Source organism: Hylaeus anthracinus, unplaced genomic scaffold (assembly GCF_026225885.1).
Source record: "Hylaeus anthracinus isolate JK02 unplaced genomic scaffold, UHH_iyHylAnth1.0_haploid 12002, whole genome shotgun sequence".
Taxonomy (NCBI): Eukaryota; Metazoa; Arthropoda; class Insecta; order Hymenoptera; family Colletidae; genus Hylaeus; species Hylaeus anthracinus.
The window spans coordinates 5118235-5142129 of record NW_026534349.1 but is presented as its reverse complement, the minus strand read 5'-3'; the positions used below and the strand labels follow the sequence as shown (position 1 = coordinate 5142129).

The following is a 23895-nucleotide window of genomic DNA, read 5'->3' as shown; positions in this document are numbered from 1 at the left end:
AACGAGACGCGATCGTGCTTATTCTAAAATATCATTGCACGACAATGTTGTGTACGTACAATATTTATATGTAAATGTAAACATTATATTTCTCACATAACATGTAATAAATAATATACAAAGGGTTTTCATGATTCTTTATTTCCTTTTGTAGACAATTGAGCCGCTGACAATTAGAGTTGCACGAGTTAAAAAAATTCAATTCTATTGGACGAACTTTCATTGAATATTACATTTTCATATAAATATTTGAAAGGTGCGATAAGATTAACTCTAATTGTCAGAGGCTTAATCGGGGAAAAATAATATTATCTATTTTTTTTTTATAATTAATCATTGATGGTTTCTTGGTCTGGAAGTATGGTCGCTAGGAAAGACCAATTACGGTCGACGACCGTTACTTTTGTTTCATCTGCAATATTGTTTTCAACGACAGGTGACGATACAGATTTCTCTGGTCGTATGAACTCATCGTCGCTGTCGTCTGTCGATTCTCCTATGTTATTCATCCTATCATCCCTAAAAAAGAGAAAAAGAAAAAGAAAAACAAGCGTGTTAGTGTCAATGAAATTAAAAGAACTTCTTCCTTTGTTAACGTACCTGTCGTTCTTGTCATCCGCTGACTGAGCTTTCGATGTCGATGACATCAATAAAGAGTTAATGAACGATGTACAAAGCATTTTCATATGCGGCAAAGTGTGGGCTGAGACGCTGAGGAGCTGAAACACGTTATTAGTGTTCGTTCACGCCGTTCCAAGAACTCGAATATTTTTAATAAATATTTTTTTTTTTTATTCATCGAGAAAAGAAATTGATACGAAAGTATTCCTGTTCGAAAGAGATGCACGACAAATTCAACGTGCGTCCATCCAGTTCAGTCACACTCGTAACGCTCGCGACAGCCGATTAGTTAATTAGTTTTAAGGCTGACGCAGAGCCCACCCCCGAACGAAAATTTCTGCAATTCCTGTAATCTTCTACTTCAGATCTAGGTTGACGCGTCTCTCGCAGCCTACGCGAATCTTTGTCGCAGTATACACCAGTTTTCGCCAGAAAGTCGCGAGAAATACGCATGTTTCATCCAAGCGGCGCACGTTAAGAAAATAAGAAGAGATATCACCGAGAAAGATCCGTACGTGCTTGACTCACGCATCTTTCTCAGTTTTCGTTTAAACGGTTACGCTATAGTTATGTTCTAGAGTCTAGAATCTAGACTATGTCTCACCGAATATCACGGGATGAATACGTAACGTGCAATAAAAACTAACTAGTTTCGAACAATCTATCGATAGATACAACGTGTTCGCCCTAACGCGGAGAATACCATTTTATTAATAGGTAACGTAACAATCAGGACAGCTCCCGAGAGAGATAAGACTTTGTTCCTGGCTTGCCAACAGGTACATCCTGACCTGGTTTTACCCGAACGTTTGCAAACAATTCCGTAGTTGAAAACCACGTTCTCCATTGTACACGGTAACGAGACTGAATAAAGGAACGCTCCATCGAAAGTTTGATTCTTCGTGAGCCAGCGGAACTTCGTCGCTGCTTGTTAATCTTCGCCAAGTATCGAAAACTTAATTAAAATTGAAACTTACCTTCGTCTGGCACACATTCTGCCATATTTATAGGAACCGGGGATCGGGGGAAAGATTACAGTGAATTAGTTACAATTTCAATGTAGCTGAGCGTTAATAACGAGGAAGAATACGCTCGTCTTTGCGACGATTCTTCTGAAAAATGTGACGAGATGACAAACAAAGTCTTGATAATTCCATAGACCTGACGCAATTAGTAAAGTAAGAACGAAAGCAACGAGTTAGCGGATATCCGTTTACCGTCAGTAACAACGTAGACGCGCGTAATTAATTACATGGCGTGGCGTTTAACATTATGACGTCATCGAGACACCTTAAAAGATCTCTTAACAAGAAGAAAAACACGCTCTATTCTCGGATGGTGCCAAAAAAGCTTTAAGAAAACCAAAAATTAATAAAATGATGATTTAAGAACCTTCTACGGGACCATCTTCGTAAAATAATTACACCTTTAGTTATTTAAAATTTCAATACCGACTATGATTAGAGACAATAGAAGACGACGTATAGATATAACGCGCGCAATCGTTTATAATTAATTAGACGTTGCGTCCACGTTCTTCGCGATACTATCGTTAGCGATCTTGCGGCCTTAAGGACCGCCCCTGGTGATGATCCTTAATTTGCTTAGCCTCCAGACTAAGGCAAGTCTCCAAATGGGACGAGATTTAACTTTCAGAGGAGCTGATGTTATCGCTGTAATTCGAGCATTCACAATGCTCGCAAAGTCCAGGCAAGCGTGTACTTGTTGCATGCTCCCGCGATAACAACTTCCATGGGAACTCGATATTGATTTTGCACCGAACGTCGAAATTTCGAAGCTTCACTGCGGAACCGATCTTATTGTTCTCGGGAACATTTGCAACGACCGCTACGATATCGCAATCTCCCACGTGTACTCGTGAAAGAGTCGAAGATTCTATTTCTAGAATTTAGCTCTTCGAATAATCACGAGACCCTTATCACTCTGAAGTAGTAACAAACTGCTTTAATTAAGTTTTTCTTTTTATTCAGAGTAGATATCCCTCGTACTTTGAGTAAAAAAATGGGCAATATTTATGACTTCTTTCGATAGAATTCTTACAATGATTGCGCAAGCAGCTTGTATCTCCAAAATTATTATATACTTATCTATAAAAAAAATTATGTAATTTGTTAAGATGTGTACCAACGACGGTGCAAAGTTTCAAACTAATATTTTAGATAGCTTGTACTCGAGTACTACCCACTTTTAACCCGAAAAAAGAAAAAATGAATATCCCTTAGAAGACAACCGGAGATCTCTTGTACGTACAGCAGTTGGGCGGCATGCCTGTAATGCTAATGGCGATCATAGGAATCGTGATTTTTTTACGTTTGATTCAGAAGCGACGTCACATTGCACGTAAAACATCAGCGACGATGAAAATAATTCCTTGAATGACGCGTGTCGAAGGTTCTCCAACAAAGACAATACCCTAGGTCAGAGGGACAACTGGAACGCCGTGAGAGGGTGGGAGTGCGGTGAAGCAGCTCCTATATTAAATCATGGCGAGGCCACTTCCCAAAGTCAGTCCTACGTCGAGCGTTCGAGCACGCAAGGAACTCTTCCCCCTCGGCTTCTCACCGGGTGGTCCATCAAGCAAGAACTCACTCTTCGTCGCTCCTCGAGGGAATCCTAGCGAACGTTGCTTCACAGTCTACCAGCTAACGTTTTCATCGCATTTGAATAAAAATAAAGTAAATGGAATATTTGCAACTAAAGAACATCGTATTCCACCTACAAAAGTCTTCCGAGAATTGTTCATTGATACAATTTCTGGACGTTCCTCGGCTGGTGTTAATTCTTACGATTTCTTATTTAAGGAAACATTGGAAGAAAGAGGTGACTCTCTGTTCTTGAAGTGTATATCAATCGGAAGCCTTCCTACGTTTGTTGAAGAGAGTTTTGGGAATGAAGTTTACAGCGTGGAGTTTTGTGTCGTGCATCTTGGTGGCTATCTTCTTTTTGGGGGCTATTACTTCTGGATACCCTGCCAGCAATCCAGAAATGGTGAGTACCTCTTTTCTCGTATTTTCTTCGGTCAGTTCAGACGTTCCATCGCGTTCGGATTCACTTCGGTAGCGAAGATTTTAGAGTTTGATCCTATGAGTAACGCTATCTCCTTCTCCGTCCATCAAACTTAGCTACGTGTTGAAAGTAAATGAGTAGACAGACTGTAACTTGAGGTCTTTGACTCGTAAACTTCCGTTCTTTGTAACGAACAAGAAACTGTCTGACAGTAAGAAGATCGACGAGCCTAGAAAGACGGGCAAAGTGAGTCACCATGACAATATCTTGCTACCCAGAAAACTTGAAATCGAGATGTGTTGTTAAAGAAAAAAAAAAAAAAAAAGTAACAATGTTCTATGAAATTAACACGGTTCGCTGACCACGGGGACTGATTTCGATCGCTCTCTAAAAACGACGATCATAACAAATTACGCTACTCCAGCGTTCACGAAATGTTATCGTTAAGATTGCGCAAGTTTTGTTTGAGATGACATAATTCGGTCATTGATATTCAAGTTACAACAGATAGAGATTTGTTTACAGAACAGTTGTTAAGTAAAACTCGAGACTAAATACAGAAATCGTGTTGCAATTCGTCTGGCCATTGTAAAACATTTTTGCGAATCGGCGAGGAACCTTTAACCGTTGCAACAGCGCATCCTCGGAATCAATAAGTATAAATAAGACTGATTTTTCCTCGTCGCGGACACGTGGGACGTATATGATAACATACAAGCATAAATGGACTTTGTGTGTAAATTCTTTCCTCCACTTGCACTGGTATATCTAATCGAACTGAACTGTAGGTGTTACAATGATATTGTAAACAGAAAGCCACTCGCGAGAGTCACTTTAAGATATTTTCAACTATAATTAGCTTAGGAATGATAATTATGTCTATTTTCGACGATCGGTCTTTGAGTTTTGTTAACCCTCTATGACCTAAACTATTCTTCAAATGGAATTAATGAATTAGTAGCTTGATTTAGAATTAACATATAATCCTTGGGGAAAACTTTTTTTTTACTCGGAAGACGCGAGGGTTACTCGTCTTTGAAAATATAGGTACATGGGACTTCGAAGTCAAAGGAGGTGATGAAGTATTAAACGCTCGTCAATTATTTTTGTACAGATGTATAACTTGCAGGCGATCGAAAACATGAGGCAGATCCCGCAATGGCATTGTCTGCGCTACAGAAAATTCGATCTCGTGCGCCGCTGTCGGAATTACCGTTTGGGAAGGAAACACTGACGAATACAAAATCACCGAAATCCTGGATGGACGACTATCAACAAATCCCTTTACTTCAAGTTCTATAGACCACCTATTCTGAACGTTCTACTGCATATGTTCAAATTTATTTAACGCGTCGAGATCTAACCTCGTATAGTAAACTTGTTTAAATACTTTGAGATAATGTAAAACCACACCTAGCCGATAAACGAAGCAATACAATTTCCATAAGTCCTCTTAATATAATATTTCATGGTGCATTAATTAGTTCAAGACTGTACTTGTAAGACTCTAATGTTCATGGTCAGTTTCCGTATCGTGAAGATGAAATAGACGAAGCAGATGAAATAATAAGAAAGCTTATTCAGTTTTTTTTTTGTTTATAACCATTTATAACCAGAATAATCGGTCAAACTTGCCCTTTTTAGTAAGTTATTAATGTTATTTCTACTTTTATTTACTTTTATGTACGTGGAAAACTGTACATATAAATACGCTTTGATCTCATTATAGGATGAGAATGTGTTCTAGAATAAAATTATTTTTATCGCAGATGTATTTTAAAATGGATTTAACTTACCTGTTGGACTCTGACATCTTTCGTTATACCTTACGCATTATGGAAAAAAAAATTTGTATGACATGTACTTAGAACACTTACTTCTTCGACCATTCCCTTTCCCGATACGCCTAATTGTTCGTGCACGAACGGAGTCGCCGTTTCCTTGCTGGACGTAGTTTTCGCTGCTATCATACTTCCGAAAGCCGTACTGGGTACCGTGGCACTCGTGGATAGAGTTTCGAGAGAAATTGTTACTTCGGATTCTGGTTCTAATGTTAACAATTCCTATGCATAAAACAGGTAGGTTAACATTAAGCGACTCAGACGTTTTTCAAAGTATGAGGCAGTGATATAGTTGCTTATCGCGTTACGTACTTGATTAGAATCCAAAAAGAAAAGTTGTGATTTCCGTTGCCAGTGCCTATGTGACGAATCTCGCTTCTCTTGTAGATGAGGCACGAAAGTAGCTCCCAAGATGGAACAATTATTCTCGATAACACTTGGTCTCGTGTAAACGGGAGATGGTTTTTGCGGTGTGAATACAAACACTGAAATAAACAAGTAGATTCATATGCGTAAGATAGCAACATTCGATGTACCTTCCAAGAGAATAAGCTTACGGGAATTATCGGTTGTAAAAACGGCCATGTAGGTGGATTTTGAATCGGCTGCAAGAGTCGCAACTTTCAAAGGCACACTCCATACTAACGTAAGGGATAAAATATTCCACACAGCGATATGTTGTGTGGAAGCGGCTACTACGAGGTGACAAGCTTCTTGTCTTCCAAATTCGATTCGTCTAGTAAAATATAGGTTATAATGCTAATATTACGTATATAATCATTATCGTTATTATTTTTGTAGAACTTACGTCACTGGATATTGATATTGACTATGCGTAAGACTACATTTAAACGTGCAGGTGTCAGGTGTCCACATCGTCACGCTAGAATCAAAACCAATACCAACTAATGAACCATCTATCGAGAAACCAGCATCCGTTACAGACAAATTTCTATAATCTCCTATACTATGACACTGCCAATGTTTTGTTTTTTCTAGAACAAAAATTATCTTAGAATGTTTTAATCATTTATCATATACGAAATAAGAAAGAACATAACTTCTACATACTATTCGTCGATGAAGATTCGATAAGATGCCACAATCTAAATTTTTTGTCACGACCAGTCGTAATTGCTAACGCTTCCTCTTCGTCGAACGGAGTACTCGGTTGGAAATGTAAAGCATTGATACCCCCCTCGTGAGGTAGTTCGATTGATGTGTTCAATGTAAACCTACCAAATCGGCATAAAATTCTTATAACTGAATTTAAAATAATTCCATTTCATACTTACAATTGTTGTTTAGCGTCGAACATCCAAAACTTGAGTCTTACTTCTACGCAAGATAATTTATCGTTTCGTTCCTCGACAGTTGCCATCCACGTGCCGTCGTGATTTAAAGCTATTTTTGTAACTTCTGTGTTTACAATAATTAAACTACGTTCTTGGGTTAAAAAATTCTGTGCTGTAATATTTACCTAAAATTTTAACGACATTTAAATTAACATTAAGTAATTGGTTGTATAATGCTTTGCACCTTGCATTAGTACTCACATTGTACAATAAACTTTTTGTATGGGTATTATAAAACTGAACGTGTCCGGTACGGCTATTCAAAACAAGACAATTTGTACGTGGATCGACGACAAGACCAGCAGGAAATAATTCCTGAGAAGATAAAGCTACACCCCATGTGAAATTTTGTATTACGGACGTCAACTTTTTTTGCGGATTTACAACTACAATACCTACAATTTTGGTTAAGTGTAAAGCATCGTTAGTATAAATTATACGACAGAAGCCAAGGCATTATTATAACGATTACCGAACAACGCAATTACCATTATCTAAAGTAGAAACAGCAACATATAAATTATCTGGAGCAATAGTCAGGTGTTTAATGGGTGCTGGTAACCGAGGAAGAAATGATTTTTGCTGTGGATTAGCTAAAACCCATTTTACTAGTACACACTCTCCTCCACCAGTATACATATGTCCACCTGTAATTTGTACAAAATTGCCACAATAACTTTTAAATACATTGTTATGTCAAAGCCTAAACAATTATTAAAATTTCTATATTCTACCTGATTTACTAAATGCTATTTCTGTCACTGGTAATGTGTGCCAATGATAGACTCCTGTATAAGGTCTTGTTTGAAACAAACTCTTCCACACTACTACACGACCAGTTGAATCTCCTGTGGCGACGCATTCTTCTTCTGGGTGTCCAGCAATACATGTTGGTATCCTACCCGTTTTTCCAGTTTTGTGTCTTTGATTATAGAATTAAATAATATGTAAGTACTTTTGATTGAATTTTATTGCTTTTACTTATAAGTACATAATACTACATACTGTTTATCGATAAGATTCCTTGCTGGATTTAATATATGTAAGTCTAGGTCATGAAGAACAGCTATTAAATTATCTCCATGATTTCCAATTATATCAACATAATATTCATGAGAATCGATTCTGTATTAATAAATAATAATAAACATCATTTAAAGTAAACATTTTTTGTTATTATTTTGTTAGCAAAGAATTTTGAAATGTTTTACTTACAATATACACGTGGATTTTGTGCAGACTCCAGTGTCTAGATCAAATAATGCTACATAGATTTTTGTACAACATTTAGAAATATAAGTTATAAGCACTTGGCGTAGCTCATTTCCTTTATGTGTCTTATAATTAACAATATGAAATGTTTTTACTTTAGGATCTTCTTGAAATTTTAATTTCTATAGGAAGAACAAAAACAATGACAAATTTATGTAGAATATTAATGCTACTTTGAACAAATATGTAATTTTATACTTTTAGAGAAAATTCATCATACTAATTTTTTAGTGATAATGCCACTTTGACAACTCCAAAAATTCAGTTCCCCATTCTCTGTACAAGCAATGACAATGTTGGGATTCTCAGGATGTACGATTAATCCTGCTATTCGATGATTTGCTGGTTCTAATTCTCTTACAAAGTCTCCAGTTTGCGTGCTGTAAGCCCTTATAACGTGTTTCCACACGATATACAATGTTCTGTAAGAATGTAACAAGTTGGAAAGAGCTGTCTTCGCTGTTTCGTATATATTAAATTAATACTTACTCTCCATCGTGAGAGAAGAGTGGTCGTTGATCAATTATACTACCTCCGCCTTTTCTCGTTAGAACTAAATCGTCTACTTCTATAACATCGATACCTGCAGCCGAACGCCGCGCACTTAATTTCATCTGCATTTTGTTGCTCGACTCGTAAAGAACTGGTATATTTTATAATTACGCTTGGGATAATATACCCCATGCATTAATAACACTAGAACGTACAAATTCACCGTAAAAAAATAATACTTTGATAATAACACGTGTTATAAAGGTTATTTTAAATAACCAAACCAAACGCCGACCACATGGCTTGTTGCTTGTATCTAAACACTTGAACGAACTTCAGGTGGCATTCATGCAACTGTGCTGAGAGAAATACCTGTTGCCGATGAATCTTCACATAAGAATCGTTACTGCAGGTTTCTTGTTATTAGAATAACACACAATTAAAATCAATTTTTTCTTGCACATTTTGTAAGAATACCATAATATATTAATTTGAAATTGTATTTCAGTTCAATTTAGGTATATATTCACATTGCTTGATTCTATACTAACGACATCTATCTATTTTTGCTGGTGGATTTGAAATATACCGACAGGTACAGTTTCATAGGGTATCGTGTACCGATATAATTCGTGAACAACGGTAAGACATTGTAATAAGTTAGATTTATCATTTTGACAATACAATCTATCCGAAGTATTTTAAAGAAAATTCAAATTAAATCTAAGAATAGTAAAATGGTATAGTTAACTACTGGTAAATTATCAATTTCTCTACAAACTTGAGCGTTTTGCCGTTGAGATCGCCACTTGCTTTTTAAAATTGTAGTAGATATTTTGTTGTATCTCAAATTGAAACTTAAAAAAAAAGGTTAGGTTTCGTGGTTTCAGTAAATAAAAACGTACATACGTACAGATTCGAATGGATGAAAAACAAATACTGCACGCGGGCAAAGTTCAAGTAAAGGTTTTATTGAAATATAAGGAATCTGTACCAGACAGAACTAAAATTACCGTTGAATTTGGTACTACCGGGGTTCACATATCGTATATGCCTGCGTAATCGCTGGGTTATCATTTTTTTTCCCATGTGTATCGTATAAGTAGTCTGAATATTCTATAAGTACAGAAACAATATCGAAGGTACGCGCACAGTCTATCTCAAAATTCTAAAGCTAAAAAGGATCTCCTCTAGACCTGCAGTTGCGATTTACATTTACAACTTAAAGGGGTTTTCGCTTCGTCTATTTACAATTAATAACTGAAAGGTCTAAAGCTACGCATTATCTCGCTCTGTTATTATAGAGTGTAAGTTTCTGACTATTTACACTTTATACAGAATACCTCTTCTCAATATACAATATTTCATTACAATGATTTATGTGTACTTGGATACCATGCAATCTGCATTGCAAGGAATCACGACTTAATTGTACACAAATAGCCCCATTTTTAACAAGATAAATCACCATTTTAGATTGCATAACCTATAAAAAAATATTAAGCGGTCTTAGAATACTTCTTTCATGATAGTGCTTCCAATATTTTAAATTATAAGAAGGCTTTTTCTTCTTCTTTCTAATGTACCACAGAAAAGTTTACTCGTTTTTCAGGCTTCGTTAACGGGACGCATTGCGTACACAGTCTAATAATACTATACTAAGAACGTAAAAACCTAAAAACTTTTATATTAGTTACAATAAATAAGCAACATATATGTTTTAAGTTTTACACTTATATTATTTAACTATATCACGGATTTACTGGTTCTGAAAGTGCACGCGAACTGTACGGTGCGAAGTCGTTAAAATTAAATGATGCTCGAGTAGCGTGTGAGTTCGATAAGATTAGAATTTGGTTATTGTACTCAATTTATGTTCAAGATGATCGTTCGAGGTGGAACATATATTTGGTGATACACTCGACAACCCATCAAGAAGTAAAATTGCGCTCTCAGGATATGCGTAAAGATTCTTCGATACCGTTGGAATTGAATCGCGCGCAGCATCTCATCGAACACTTTATGCGCAGTCAGTCCTTAAATACAAATGAAAAACATTTGACGGTATAAAAAAAAATGCAACAGCTAACATTAAATAACACGAAATCAATTCATAACAAAATCGGAAACTGATGAAACACGTTATACGTTAGAAAGTCATTGCGTGCTATGCCGTTAACAAACATGCATTGCTTTTGTATTCTGTGCATTCAAAATCTGTGATGCTACTAACAACTCGAAGAAATCAATGTGTTTATGCGTCTAAATGAATCTAACATCTACAAACGAATGATATACCCTTTTGTGACACGGTATTACATACTATAAGAAAAAACAAATGAAATATTTAAATGTAAATACAACAGAATATCATAATTCCGAGAAATACGTCGTCAATATAACAACATTATTTTTTATGTACTTGAAAATTTGTTTTCGTTTCAAATTCGCTTCTACGAAGCTGATTCCGTATTCTAAAAACGAATTAGAAAAATATTTCTTTCCAGATCTGTACCATTTATCATAGTAAAATTCGAAATTAATTACTTTACACAATTTTCTTTGCTGAATTCTAATAGAAGCGGAAATGCAATCAATGAGAAAATGTATTATATCCTCTAACGTTGTTTCAGATCTTTAGTAGAGTTAAGGTCTATCAAGCGTTTTAAAATGTATAAGTGTACAATCGCATGACGAGACAGAGACCCACAACGTACCATCATTGTACGATGATGGTCTTACTATCTTTGTCGCTGATTTACACGCATTCCCTTTGAATACTGAAGCTGACTATGAAATTTTCAGTTCGAATAAAATCGACGAATCGAATTTCAGGTTCGCGTATCGTTTTTCTGTCGGCATTTGGAACTTCGTTCGGTACGATGCGATACCGTAAACTGAGCAGCGAGTTATCTCGTGAATTATTTCCTTCGATCCTTCGCGACCCGCGAAGTCTGTTTCTTAGAAAAGTTGAATTGCTTGTTACAAGTCAATATATCCACGGCTTACCACTCGACGTGTGAAAATAATTTATATTTACAGTAGTTCGATAAAATTCACAGTAAAGTACTCTATTCGTAGAACGTTAATAGATATCGCTTTTCGGATCCCTCTCCCGGAAGAATCCTTTCTCAGTCTTACACTCCCTGATGGTAACGGTTTTAAGGTTCACCGTGACGTCTGTAATGAACACCTGGTCGGCGACTGGATTCCTCGCGTGCCAGTAATCCGTACCAGGACTGGAGAGAGGGACGTACACGTCTGTCTTCGTGATTTCCGTTTGCTTTAAACTCGACGTATTGTTGTTGTTTGTGTTATTATTATTATTATTATGGTTGTTGTTGTTATTATGACTATGATGCCCGTTCACGACTGTCGGTAACCTGTTGTTATTCGTGTAAGAGTCCGTAGGACTGGGCGATTTGTGACCGTTCGCGTCCACCGTCACGGCTCCGTTCGACTTCTCCTGTTTTTGCTCCGGCAAGTGCCTCTTTTTGGTAGGTTGCTCCAGAGGTGTGTCTATCTGTGGAGACAAAGGTGCCGGTGGTGCACGCGGTAGCGAGGGTGGAGGACCGTGTGGCACGTCTGCTTCAGGACGCTTTTTATCTTGCGTCGCTGGTGCCGGTGTCGTCGGTACTGCTGGAAGCGGTTCCTCGGGTGTCGACTTCACACTGGACGATGACGGCCTTCTACCGTTAATTTTGTGACTCTGAAACGGAACAAAAGCCACCTTCGTGATTTTCGAAATTCTTCAGACAAACTATCTTCTTTCGAGGTCCCCTTGGAATGCGAAACGTCTCCTGCTTTGAAAAACATCCATGTATGATAAATTAATACTTACGTGGTAAGGAGGAGACGAAGGATTAGTTTTCAGAGGTAATAACCGAGGAATCTTATTTGGTGGTGGACTTCCGCTACCGCTGCTGGGACTGCTCGTGGTAATGGTAACACCAATTTTCCCCGATTCTTTGCTGAGAACTTCAGCCTTTCTTTTTGTACCCGTTGGTTCTCTCCTTGGCAGCAGAGGACTGTCCACGCTGCTATTGGAGCTATCTGAATCGACGCTAAACGCGGACGCCGACAGTTCCGGGACAGTGGGTGATTCGTGGCCATCGAGGGAACTCGGAAGCGTATCTTCGTCAGGTGCAACGGGATTCAAGCGAGGAGCTGACGTACTACCCGTAGTCGATTCGTCCTGGCTATCTTCCCCGACCCTTTCGTCTCCACCAGGTTCTTCTTCGACGACTAAATTGGCCAGAACTTGTTCCTGTATGTACGAAAAAAAGAATATTTTTAATGTTTACTTTACTTATAATGAAAAGACGATAACGCTTATTATTTATAACATACAAATAATCTTACATTGTATCTGGTATCCCTCCGCCTAGGTCTTCTCGTAGGTAGGATCTCCCCTCCTCTTTGACTTTCTTCGTATAACTCGATTAACCTGACGTCTAAAATGTTCTCTTCTGGTTCCCACGTGTTGTATCTGAAACAGGAAGATAGTTACTTTCGCCGTCTCTTTGAACGAGCCTGATAATAATTCGATCGCATTTGTTCTCGACTTACTTTTTACTCCATCCTTTCCACTTCACGAAATACTCCACTTTGCCCTGCGAACAAGAAACAACTTATTTACATACATGTACTTTCAACGATTTTCTATGAAAACAAAGTTGCGATAAATTTGTTCGTTTACAACCATTGCCACAAAAGTTTTATACGCAATTCTGAGATGAATTTAAGAAAAGATTCTGTAATAACGTCGCGCGCCACGCTTTCCGAATAATTCAGTTCTACTCCAAAACGTATGTATCGCGTTATGTCCGAGGCATTCCGTTAGTAGAGATTCACTCTGGCTACTCGTTAGCCCAGAGATACCGTGAGTTTGACTTATTCATCGTGAGTTTTAATTTAATGAAATTCTTGGTCGAAATCGAAACGATCGTAGAAATCCGTTTCGCGCGTCTGCGTCAAAGAACGGATCTTCGAATCCATCTGAGAGAGTACGGTCGATAAAACGGGCGGCGTTGACTTCCACGAGAGCCGCTCGTACGGCTCACCTATTGGCCGTCGGCCAATGAACGACAGCATGCCGACCGGTCGCGGTGCGCAGCCAGTGTGACAGTTGGAAAACAATGACATAACTGTGCAGGTATAGGACATGTCGGTTTATCGCGCATGAGCCGGTCGCAGCTGAGAAGTTTCTCGCATGTTTTATGTCGATTTACAACGTTGTCAGCCTCGACGCGTCGTTACTACTTCGAAGATCACCGGCTTACGATGAAACCACCAACATTTCCGTATAAACCGTGACAGCCTTAAAATTTATACCGATACCCGATACTTGCACGACCAACGGATAGAACATCTGGCGTAGCGTACGAAATTTTGAGAATTTCGAATTAATTATCGAATGAAATTTCTGAATTCGTATCGAGAGAAAAACGTGAGAATGTGAGTACGCGCAAAATAGTACAATGTCTCTTTGTATGAAAGGAGAGTGTATCGGTAAAAACGTGTCTACGAGGTTTAACGGAAGATATCGGGAAGCATCGTGTAAGATAGAAATCGCTACGGGAGGGGCAGAATTGTTCGAACGATAGTGGGAAAGAGAAAGAGATCGCGGAAAGGGGGAGCAAGTGGCAACGGCGCATAGACAAACAGATTCCATCTCGTGGCGCTATCTATCGGTGACGGTTAGCAGTTCTCTTACTTACCCGCTTTTCCCTCTTCTTCGTAATCCGTTCCGCAGCGTAAACTCTGTCACCCAGATCCATGATGTTTTAATCCTTGTTCGTTAGACGTATGCGAGAGCTGGTAATATATCCGATAAAGGAGCGATGCGTGTCACTAATAATCCACACTGTGCAATGTAACACCATATGTACCAATACTCGATCGGTCACGACACAACACTCAATTCAATTGGGTTGACACACGTGAACACAACAAAATGATCGTTGTTTCAGCATGAAAAACGTAGCGCTAATTACACCGATGGCTCGGAAAGCTCCGTCGTCGTTTTTAGCGCGGACGTTGCACAACTCGCAATACGATGACCACGTGTTACCGAAGGGCGATCAATTCGATCGCATCTTCGACGTGTTAAACATTTTCGATGAGAATCGCGCGGGGCAAGATGCGGCACGTGTTGTCTCGAATACGAGAACGCTCGGCATTGCTCGATGTTTTCCGCACTGATCAGAGTCGACCGACGGTGATTAGAGTGGCTGCTATTTCAGCGGCGAGGCGGCAATGCGCCCGATGTTTTTTGAAAGGCTAGTAGTCGCGGTAAGACCGGCGAATACGAGCGAAGTCGGCGTACACGCACGTCCCATCGGGAAGGGAATTTCAGGCGGCACAGTTTGCGCGCCGTGAGTTCCTTCTTCGCGTGTTCAACGCACGATAATCTCGCGTACGATATACGTCGAGCACTCGGCTCACTCGACGGCGTTTCGTCTTTTTCGGAGTTGTGTACGGACTTGGTGTGTGTGTTGGCCGGCAACACGTTTTCTGCTTCTGCTGGTGCTGCTGCTCCCTTCGTGCAAGATCGGGGCTCGTGACGTCAGCGATTCCCCCTCACCTCGTAAACACCAAACATGGCCGTCGTACGGATATACGTTAGTCGAGTGCGTCCCAAGCTGATGGTGAAAATCAACGTCGATACAGGCACTAGCGACTCGTGGATCCGCGAACGAAACGCGGAAAGAGGTATGCAAGCCCGGTGAACACAAGGCAGGTCCTCTATATGCGAATATTCGAAAACTGGAGCGATCGACTCGCAGCGTCTAACACATTCTGCAGATCGAGGCCGACTAGAGCCGAGGTCTGCCGAACTCCCCTCGCAAGCTTAGTGGACTCGCCCGACCCGCTCGAGGTTAGGAGGGGAGGGGGTAACGGTAGAGAAAGACCACCAAAGGGGGAGGGAGAAGCTCTCAACGGTACGTGCGCCGCATACGAGTAAGAGCGAGAGAGAAAGTAAAACAAGGAGAGTGTGATTGAGTGACCGAGGACGAGAGGGGAAGAGAGAAGAGGGAGAGAAGAGCAAGCGCAATGGAGGTAGAGAAGAGAGACGGCACGACCAGGAGCGCCGTCCTCGGAACAAGAAAGCTGCCTGCTTGCTTGCCTGCCTGCCTGCCTGCCTGCCTGCCGCCTGCCTGCTAGCCAGCCACCCCAAGTTCCCTTCTAGGTACGTGTATGCGTGCGTTTGTGTGCGAGAGTAGTCGATGCGACGTTGCCGGTTTTATTTTGTCGATAGTACCGCACCAAATGTCACTGGCGCACTACCGATTATTTCGAGAATGCACAGTCCTATCGTAACGTTCACGATTTTCTATCGCGATCGTAATGAATCGATCCTTATGTCTCTTCGCAAATGCACACGCGGTTGTATTACTTATTTTTCCGAATCCAAGTACCGCTCTTGCTGTGTATTCGCGCCCACGATCTGGCAACACTGTATCCTCTTGTGACGTACTGTCACACACTACATAACACCACTGCACGGCATCGGTCGCCGCATACGATGCTTTTACAGTAAATAGACGCTCGAAAACGATTGTTCGACGAAATCGCGACGACGATCGTGTACCGTATCGAGTACAAACGACGTAGACTAGAGCGCGTCGCAATATACGGGCGGCGCTCCTCTCGTGAAACGTGTGCAACTTGAACGGATCCCGAAACGAGAGTGTCCTCTCCCGTGCCGACGAACACACAGGGAGAGCGGTCGAGCAATGGAAAAGGAGAGAGATACGAAAAGAGCGAGAGAGCTAGTTGGGGAGCCTGCTCTTCTCCGTCCTTCGGCGTAAATAGCAGGATAAAAAAGCCACGACGGTGGCGCTCCATTGGTCGGATTCCCGAGGCGCCACCAACGCTCCGAACCCCGCACGGCGGGTCGACCAATCAACGAGTGGCACAGCCCACGTCGGTTCCCCTCGACTCGCCGAGAAGGCGGGATTACAGACAATCGTCGGTCGACGGTTCAGTTCGAGGTCCCCATCACCGCGCCGCGCGCGTCCCTGCAGTCCCCTAAACACCAGCCTTTCCGTTTTGCCGCAACTTTCCCCCTCTGTATGTTAAAACAGAGACAGACTCTTTCTCCCTCCTGATCGCTCTTCCCCTCATCCAGGAAACCCGAATAGCGGAGCGCTACTGTGCCCACCGGTCTTCGTCGTGTCTGTTTCTCTCGCTCTCTTTCTCTTTAACGCCCACGGGTGTGTAAAGTCGTATATATCGTATGTGCAAGCGTAGGGCGGGCACCCGGATGAGGGGCCCGAGGGGAAGGTACATATATACATTTACATATATACGAGCGCACATCGTCACAACCATTTCCCCTCTCCGTACCCGCGTCGGCGGTGGCCGACCACCGTCGGTATTGAAATATCCTGGCCCTGGAGAGCCAAGTAGCCGTGCAGCGATGCCGCTTCTCTTTATAACCACTACGCTCTTGCACCGAGACCGATCTTCCTCTCTTGTGCTCTTCCCCACCCTTTCTCCGTCCATGCACCTTTCCCCTTTCTTCGTCTCTTTGTCTACGTTTTCCGCCCTTCTCCTTTCATCCTTCACCTTTCTTCCTTCGCACCGTGCTCGTAACGCTCTCGTAATCCGTCTCTATTGCCCGATGTGCCCTTGCTTGGACGGATCGTGGCAGGATGGTAGTCGCGTACCCTCTTTCACGAGTTCGCTTTCCCCTTCCCTCTTTTCCATCCGATTCGAATCTTGTCCCTCTTTTAAACTCAATCAATTGTCGTACGAAGTGCTGCACGAGCCCGTGGCACAAAAGTAAAAAATGCGAGCGCGCGTCGCGCGTCAGATTTTCTCGAGTCGCGCACATTGCGTAACCATGGAATATACAAAGCCAACGTAGATGGCGTGCCTCGGGTACGCAACTTATGGCTTGTTCCCTCCTTTTCCTTCTTTTCGCGGGATAACCAATGCTCTCCTTTGTTCTCCGTCATCTCTACCGTATTTTACGTCTTTAAAGTAACCTCCTTGATCCTCTTGGAAAGAAGATTCTTTCGCGTCTAGCTTCTTTCGCGTCGATCGTCGCGATTGAACTGCTGCAGTCGATGTTCGATAGCGTTAGACTAAAACCATGGTCATGCCACGATGCGCACAGTAAACATCGATAAATACCGGATGAGAACTGTTTTAATTTTAGAATATATCGATTACGTAACCAGAGTGTTTATTGCATGCGTATTATCTCCTGTTATTGTGATTGAAATGCTGATCGTTCTACTAATGACAACGCGAATTAGAATTCTAATTCGAGTAGACCGTGCGATCGAGAACGAAGCCGCGTATCGACCACTGAACCAAGTTGCCGATGTCTGGACAACTTCGTTACGATAGATCGAATCGATACGGTAAATCACGAGTTGCATGGATTGTTTAGATATGCGCATATCTTAAAATGTGTAGTCTATGGTGCACAACGGCCGCATGCGAGTTTCAATAACTGTGCCCTCTACGTAGGAGATAAACAAGTCCGTTTCTATGGCTCGAACGAGGAGATATACTTTCGTAAAATAAACATAAAGAGCGAAAGTGCTTAGAAACAGCATAGCGACCAAGAGATGGCGGCGAGTTAATTAAAGCTGCGCAAGAACGCGATAAGCAAGGGCAAACGCGCACGAAGCCGCAGCGCACGCGACCAAAGATACGGGAGAACGATGAGGCCACTGATTCGTGTTTCTCATTATGCGGGCCGTCCATCGCGCACACGGCAACGTCGAAAGCAGGGCGTGGCGCGTTCTTCGTGGATCTAAATCGAATAGTACGTAGTATGTCTTTTGAAAAATCTACTATCGAACATCGAAACCGCTCCCGTAGCGCATGACATTCTCTCGCGGATTGTTAGGATGCCATGTATCTGTACCATGCTAGGTTTGCAACTATTCGATTCCATATACCCCTCTACCGCGTTTAAGGTTAAAAGAAGCTATAGGTTAAGAAATAGCGATACGAGAATAGGTTAAGTAATCGCTGTACGCGTCGGTTAAGTAGTAATAGCCGTAAAATGAATCGAGAATTGGTAACGCGAACTACGTTAACGATAAGCTTTCGATCTCGAATACAGCGTGTACGTTGCTAGAAACACCGTGTCGAATCGAAGCTTATCGATCGCGAATGTCACGAAATTGATCCGAGCACGACGGATTCTAATAACCATGAAACAGACAATGCGCGGCGACGTTGCGTCGTTTCGTCGCTGCGATTATCGTCAGATCGAACGTTTCATATTTATAAGCATCCTTTCTATCGTTTTAATATCGTACAAATACATGTATGACAGGACTGCGAACCGTACAATGTGACAGAAACCCTAGATGAAAACGCACCTTACAAGATCGACCTCTTGTCCCTAGATGTCGTGAGGTATCGAAAGATAATCGAAGATGTATCGATTGACCACTAATGGAGTCTTCTTCTTTGTTACGGTCGTTCAGGCGTTCCATTACGTTCAGGATAGTTTACGTGGTCATTCGTAGATCGCGATCGACCGTGGAGGGATTAATTCGAGTGTTGAAAAGTGCATAGCAAGAATAGTTTTCGTAGCGATTAAATCGTGTGAGAAACTCGCACGCAAAGACCGTTCGAGCGGATTTGACGAAGCGCGTGGTGCTTGGAGAGAGAGTGGGACAGCCGAGCTGGAACAGCAGCCAGGTTGGAAAAAGTGACCATTTAATATCTCAGAATCCGCTAACGATATCGCGATGAAATCTTTTGCATACCCTTCTCTACCATGTTTCATGTTTAGTTATATATGGCTCGTCGCGAGTCGACGATTAGTTTTCGAGAAAAGTGACATTTTAGGTTAGACCCGTGGAGACATCTTCGGATGCATTCGGAAGATTACCGACCGTGACTTTTTTTTGCGTGACATACCGACACGTTTCCAAATGAAAGGCTTCTTACCACGCGTGCATAAATATGGTGTATCGTGTTCTAGGAATATATGACCGACGTTGAATCGGAGAAGTTCTTTATTTTAATTGACTTTCGAACGAAGCGATACGAAGGTGTCTGTAATTAAACACACATTTGAACCGGTTCTAACATTATTGCATATTTTATTGTAACCGACATTGCGTGGGATATTTCTGGATTTCTCGTTCCAGCGATATCATTAGTGGAATTATGATGTGCATCAGAATGAACCGAATTATTCGCTGACTTCTCAATTTTGATACGTAGTCTTCGCTGTACGTTTCGTACAGAATTGCGCTATTGATTTTTCTCGAAGGCATATGCGTTTTGTAATTTATAACTGTTAAAGGATTAATCGCTTGACGTCCCGCGACAGTTTAATAACGTACGAGGAGAAACGATATTCGATGCGCTCTGTTTTCAACGTTTCTGAAATCGATAATCGTTTCCAGATGTTTCTACATTTTTCATTTTTATTCCCGATACTCGGACGCGAGTCTTCGACCGGAATTTTCCGTGGTGTAACGTTTACAACGTCGATCTGGTAGTTTTACAGCGCGATCGGTAACATCCTTGTTCGTGGATAAACTTCAATTCGAGTAGGTTAACATCCTCTTCCACGGCGGTATGTAGCATGTAACCGGGTGAAGTGGTACTTGCGCGAAGCAATTTGCAACTATTTGCGCGTCAAACGAACGATCCCTGTTCAGAAATGTACGGTTACCGAAAGCTTCAAAAGCTTTCCTGTATTTTTAAACGTCGCGAATATGGAATACGTCGAACTCGTTAGTCGACACGGCTTTATCAGCATCGAAATGTTTATTCGCTTAGCCATTAACATAAAAGTTACGAGAAAATGATTTTCACTTACGATGTTCTGTATTTATTTAGTTTTTCGCTATTGGGTCGCCGGCTCAAAGAGATCTTTTCGGATTTAATAAGAAAAAGTCTTCTAACATTTTTCTTGCTTTCCTAACGTTGAGACACGGAGCCGATTCCTCCTCTTTCCGAAAGCGTTAAAAGCTCCACGAAATAAAGCAATTCTGCGAAATTAACGCAGTCTCGATAAATCGCAGGCGCTTACATAAAACACCAATTTTGCATTTATTTCTTCTCTGGTCTCGATTACGCGATGGATCACGATTTAATCGATTCGCCTCGGTTCGGATTAAATCGGTTAATCGAGCTCCCGTTGTACCTCTATCGAAACAATACCACACATGCGCGCATGTTGCAGTCAAAGGGAACCTCATTAAATCTCTTCCTGCCGTAGCGTACAGAGCGTGGTGAATTTCTTTCCTCTCTTTTTTCCCATACGTAATATTACGGATTAAAACGTTCCGATGGTTATATTTGATACAAGCTGCACTTTGATACAACGATTCCTCGAGAAACGTGGCCTTTATCTCGTTGGTACCGCGAGGGGTACGACTCTGCGACTTGGTACCCGAAGACTGGCGGGAAGAGGGACGTCGAACTACGTTAAATATTAGCGCCGTAGTTTCGTTATTACTGTCGAGACCTGCGGGAACATAAGGATAGATTTTATTGCATCAACAAACCCTTCACTGTGCCCCTTAATTAAGGACAGCGCGTGCCACGGTCAGGTATAAGGTCGGTTCCGTACGACGTGTCCGACTCGTCCTTTTCATTTAAGCTCAAGGATTTTCCAAACATGAAACCGATGAAAACATCCCCCTACTCACCCTCCTCCCTAAATACAGTTTTTCTTTAACGCGTCGTTTTCGCAACGAACGTGACACGATTTCCACTTTGTTTTCAGACGGTCTCCCATCGCGATAAGGCGTACCAGTCCGCGGTGTGATCGAGTGGCTCTCGTCGTCGCGGGCGATTCAAATACGCGCGCAGACACCCGGTAGACGAACACCTACCCACGTAAGTTCGATTATTAATTCAGCGGCGGGAGCACGCGGCGCAGAGGCTTGGCGCAATGCACCGCTCTTTATACGGAGCGACGCACCGCGCCTTGTGTACGAGCACGTACAGAGACGACTGCCGTTTACGTGTGCAACCGTGCAAGCGTGTGCGGGCGAGCGAGCGCACGTACACGCGGCGACTCGCGCTCACCGCGATGTTACAACCGTGAAGCGAGTGTATACGTCCCGAGCGTTATCGGGCCCGTGTTATCGCGCGAACTCCTCTCACGGCGCTTAAGTGCGCTCCGCTGCCTCGCGCGGAACGCCGCTGCTCCCACGTACAGTGAGTTACTTTAATATTCGGCTACTTCGCCACTTTTTACTTTGTCGCTTCGTTGCTTTCCACTTTTGTACAAATTGGTCATTGGAAGGTTTAACCCTTCGTGCCCGTGGCATTTTTCTATGGGATCAAATCCAGTCCATTTTTATAACAAGTTTCTGTAAAATCAAAAACTCTACTTCGTAAAGAAACATCTATGAACATTCATGACACGATGCAATATTATTTCAATTAACAAATAGCTGTATTCTGATGTAAGTAAAATTGAAATTGTACGTTCAAGAAATCGAGCACGCTCGAGCACAAAGGGTCGATCGTCCTTTCCTACGGTGGTTTCTGATCACAAATTTGCGGCGGTCGCGTCGAATCCGACCTTGCCATATTTTTTTTAAAACTGAATTGATTTTTATTTGTAACCTTTGGGTGATATCAGTCTTACTGAATTCGGTCTTCACAGTTGCGCAAACAATACAAACACCTAATGATGGAACTAATATGTCAGTCGCTTTGACCCGACCGTAACAGAGGAGAGTTAAATATCTATTTGTTTCCACTATTCCGTGGATGAAAACATGTTCACCGACGCCGTTTGTTGGAATACAGGCTCGTGTCGGTACGAATCCAATGGCGGTAGAATATTCCATGGTTTGTTTATGAGAGAAGGGGAGGGTAAAGGTTTTCGCTTCCTAAAATATAAAGAGGGCAGGAGTTGCAATGACTAATCCTTTAATCGAAAAAAAAAACGATAGATGTACGTCGCACCATTCACAGATTGGTTTGCGTAGTACCGCAATGGTGGTTCGTGGTAGCTTGCATAGATCTCCAAATTGTTGCTCTATCTTGTAAATGTAGGAGTCTTTACCTACACGACCAATACCGTATTCTCGTTCGACTTATTATGGGGTACGGGAGGCGCGGATACTACACAAATAACGATTATTACACGATAATTATCCTGGAGCCTTGTTGCACGGTGTTTCCGAACGAAGGTGGTTGGTAAACGACAGATAAGGTTGGGGATACGCCCCCGTACTACTGCTTTTTCTCAGATTGTTCACCTTCGTTGTTGCAAGAGTCCCCAGTCCCATTTTTTGTTAATGATCGAGGTTCTATCGTGTCGCTCTCTTTAAAAAATACCATTTGCCCGGATACTCACGAACGGGGGCGGTATTTCGGGTAAAAGGGCGGTCCTGGACGAAAGTTTCGCTCGACGGAAAGTCGATGCATGTTTGAAAGAGCCCCGAAGCGAGCGTCGTCGGAGCACCGCGCGAGGTTGCGGACGGGCGACAACCGAAATTTACGAACATCGAGGTCGGCTGCTGGCTGGCAGCCTCGCACGATAACGCGTGGGAAGAACCCGAGGACGTTCCTTTTTGTCGCGCGAAGAATGTCGCGGTGCACGCGTGTGGTAGTCCCTCGCTTTGTGTGCCGCAAACAGAGACAATGCGCGTCGTCGGGCGTTGGACACCGCTCGTCGCCGTATCAGCGTCGAGGCGTCGTGATTATTCAATTTTTAGCTGGCTTTCTCCCGCCGAGTAGGTGGGGAGAAGTCGCGTCGTTGATAATATCGCGATAGGCTGCGGTTAAGTAATCGCGCGGAGGGAAACTCGTCGACTGTGGATTAGTGGATCCGTTGGCGCTGATAAGACCTGCCATTTTTTTTATGTTTGCGTCGTCTTCGACTCTTGGTATTTCGAAGCGAAGCAAGTTCGGGATGGTAACTTCGCGGTGGAAGTTTTTGGAGTAGTTCGCAGAGCGCGCTCGCAAAGGGGCTGAGTGCCAAAATTCGGAAGATTGGGATTCTTCCACGATTACGCGATACGCGCTATTGTCGATAAATTTAGACGAGTGGGGGGTTGTTAGCGGCTGCATTGAAAATATTTTTCGTTCCTTTTGTAACTCGAATCTATTGATAACGTTAACGGACTCTGTACTTCATGTACGAAGTTTCTTTTTCACTTTTCAAAACCATTGCGTTACATTTTATTACGTTACGTTGATCTGAGCGGTTATATTCTTTTATCTAGACATTCTGTATTATATTTGGAGTTTCAAGTAAACATTTATCTCCAAAAAGACAACGAAATCAAAGGCTGTATGCTTTGAAAGGCCTCGAGGACATTTTTACG

At 42.0% G+C, this 23895-nt stretch overlaps 2 protein-coding genes and 1 long non-coding RNA gene across 3 annotated transcripts in view; 1 reads left to right on the top strand and 2 right to left on the bottom strand.

Annotated features, from left to right (window-relative positions):
- Positions 1-122: 122 nt before the first annotated feature.
- LOC128892368 (WD repeat-containing protein 75) lies at positions 123-9410 on the bottom strand. Its single transcript, XM_054152739.1, has 15 exons — positions 8606-9410; positions 8337-8538; positions 8060-8238; positions 7850-7969; positions 7579-7766; positions 7333-7491; positions 7046-7239; positions 6785-6969; positions 6561-6724; positions 6298-6484; positions 6047-6225; positions 5802-5974; positions 5526-5711; positions 601-719; positions 123-519 (listed from the first exon to the last, which is right to left on the bottom strand). Exons 1-15 carry the CDS (start codon positions 8734-8736, stop codon positions 330-332), a joined length of 2556 nt encoding a protein of 851 aa, XP_054008714.1. The 5' UTR covers positions 8737-9410; the 3' UTR covers positions 123-329.
- Positions 9411-9558: 148 nt separating this feature from the next.
- On the bottom strand, positions 9559-15955 carry LOC128892370 (polycomb group protein Pc). Its single transcript, XM_054152741.1, has 5 exons — positions 14329-15955; positions 13178-13221; positions 12971-13097; positions 12450-12875; positions 9559-12317 (listed from the first exon to the last, which is right to left on the bottom strand). The coding sequence occupies exons 1-5, from the start codon at positions 14386-14388 to the stop codon at positions 11694-11696; spliced, it is 1281 nt and encodes a 426-aa protein (XP_054008716.1). The 5' UTR covers positions 14389-15955; the 3' UTR covers positions 9559-11693.
- Positions 15654-23895, top strand: part of LOC128892372 (uncharacterized) — a 55938-nt gene continuing 47696 nt past the window's right edge. The window contains exons 1-2 of the long non-coding RNA XR_008461075.1: positions 15654-15800; positions 21333-21445. This is a non-coding gene — a long non-coding RNA (uncharacterized LOC128892372). The remainder of the gene's footprint in view (positions 15801-21332; positions 21446-23895) is intronic.

Coding starts and splice junctions, on each gene's coding strand:
- LOC128892368 (XM_054152739.1), bottom strand. CDS start 8,736: ATGCAGATGAAATTAAGTGCGCGGCGTTCGGCTGCAGGTATCGATGTT. Junction 7,767..7,849: donor AGGAATCTTATCGATAAACA/GTATGTAGTATT, acceptor CTATAATCAAAG/ACACAAAACTGGAAAAACGG. Junction 6,725..6,784: donor TTCGACGCTAAACAACAATT/GTAAGTATGAAA, acceptor CCGATTTGGTAG/GTTTACATTGAACACATCAA.
- LOC128892370 (XM_054152741.1), bottom strand. CDS start 14,388: ATGGATCTGGGTGACAGAGTTTACGCTGCGGAACGGATTACGAAGAAG. Junction 13,222..14,328: donor CGAAGAAGAGGGAAAAGCGG/GTAAGTAAGAGA, acceptor TCTTGTTCGCAG/GGCAAAGTGGAGTATTTCGT. Junction 13,098..13,177: donor TGGAAAGGATGGAGTAAAAA/GTAAGTCGAGAA, acceptor TTCCTGTTTCAG/ATACAACACGTGGGAACCAG.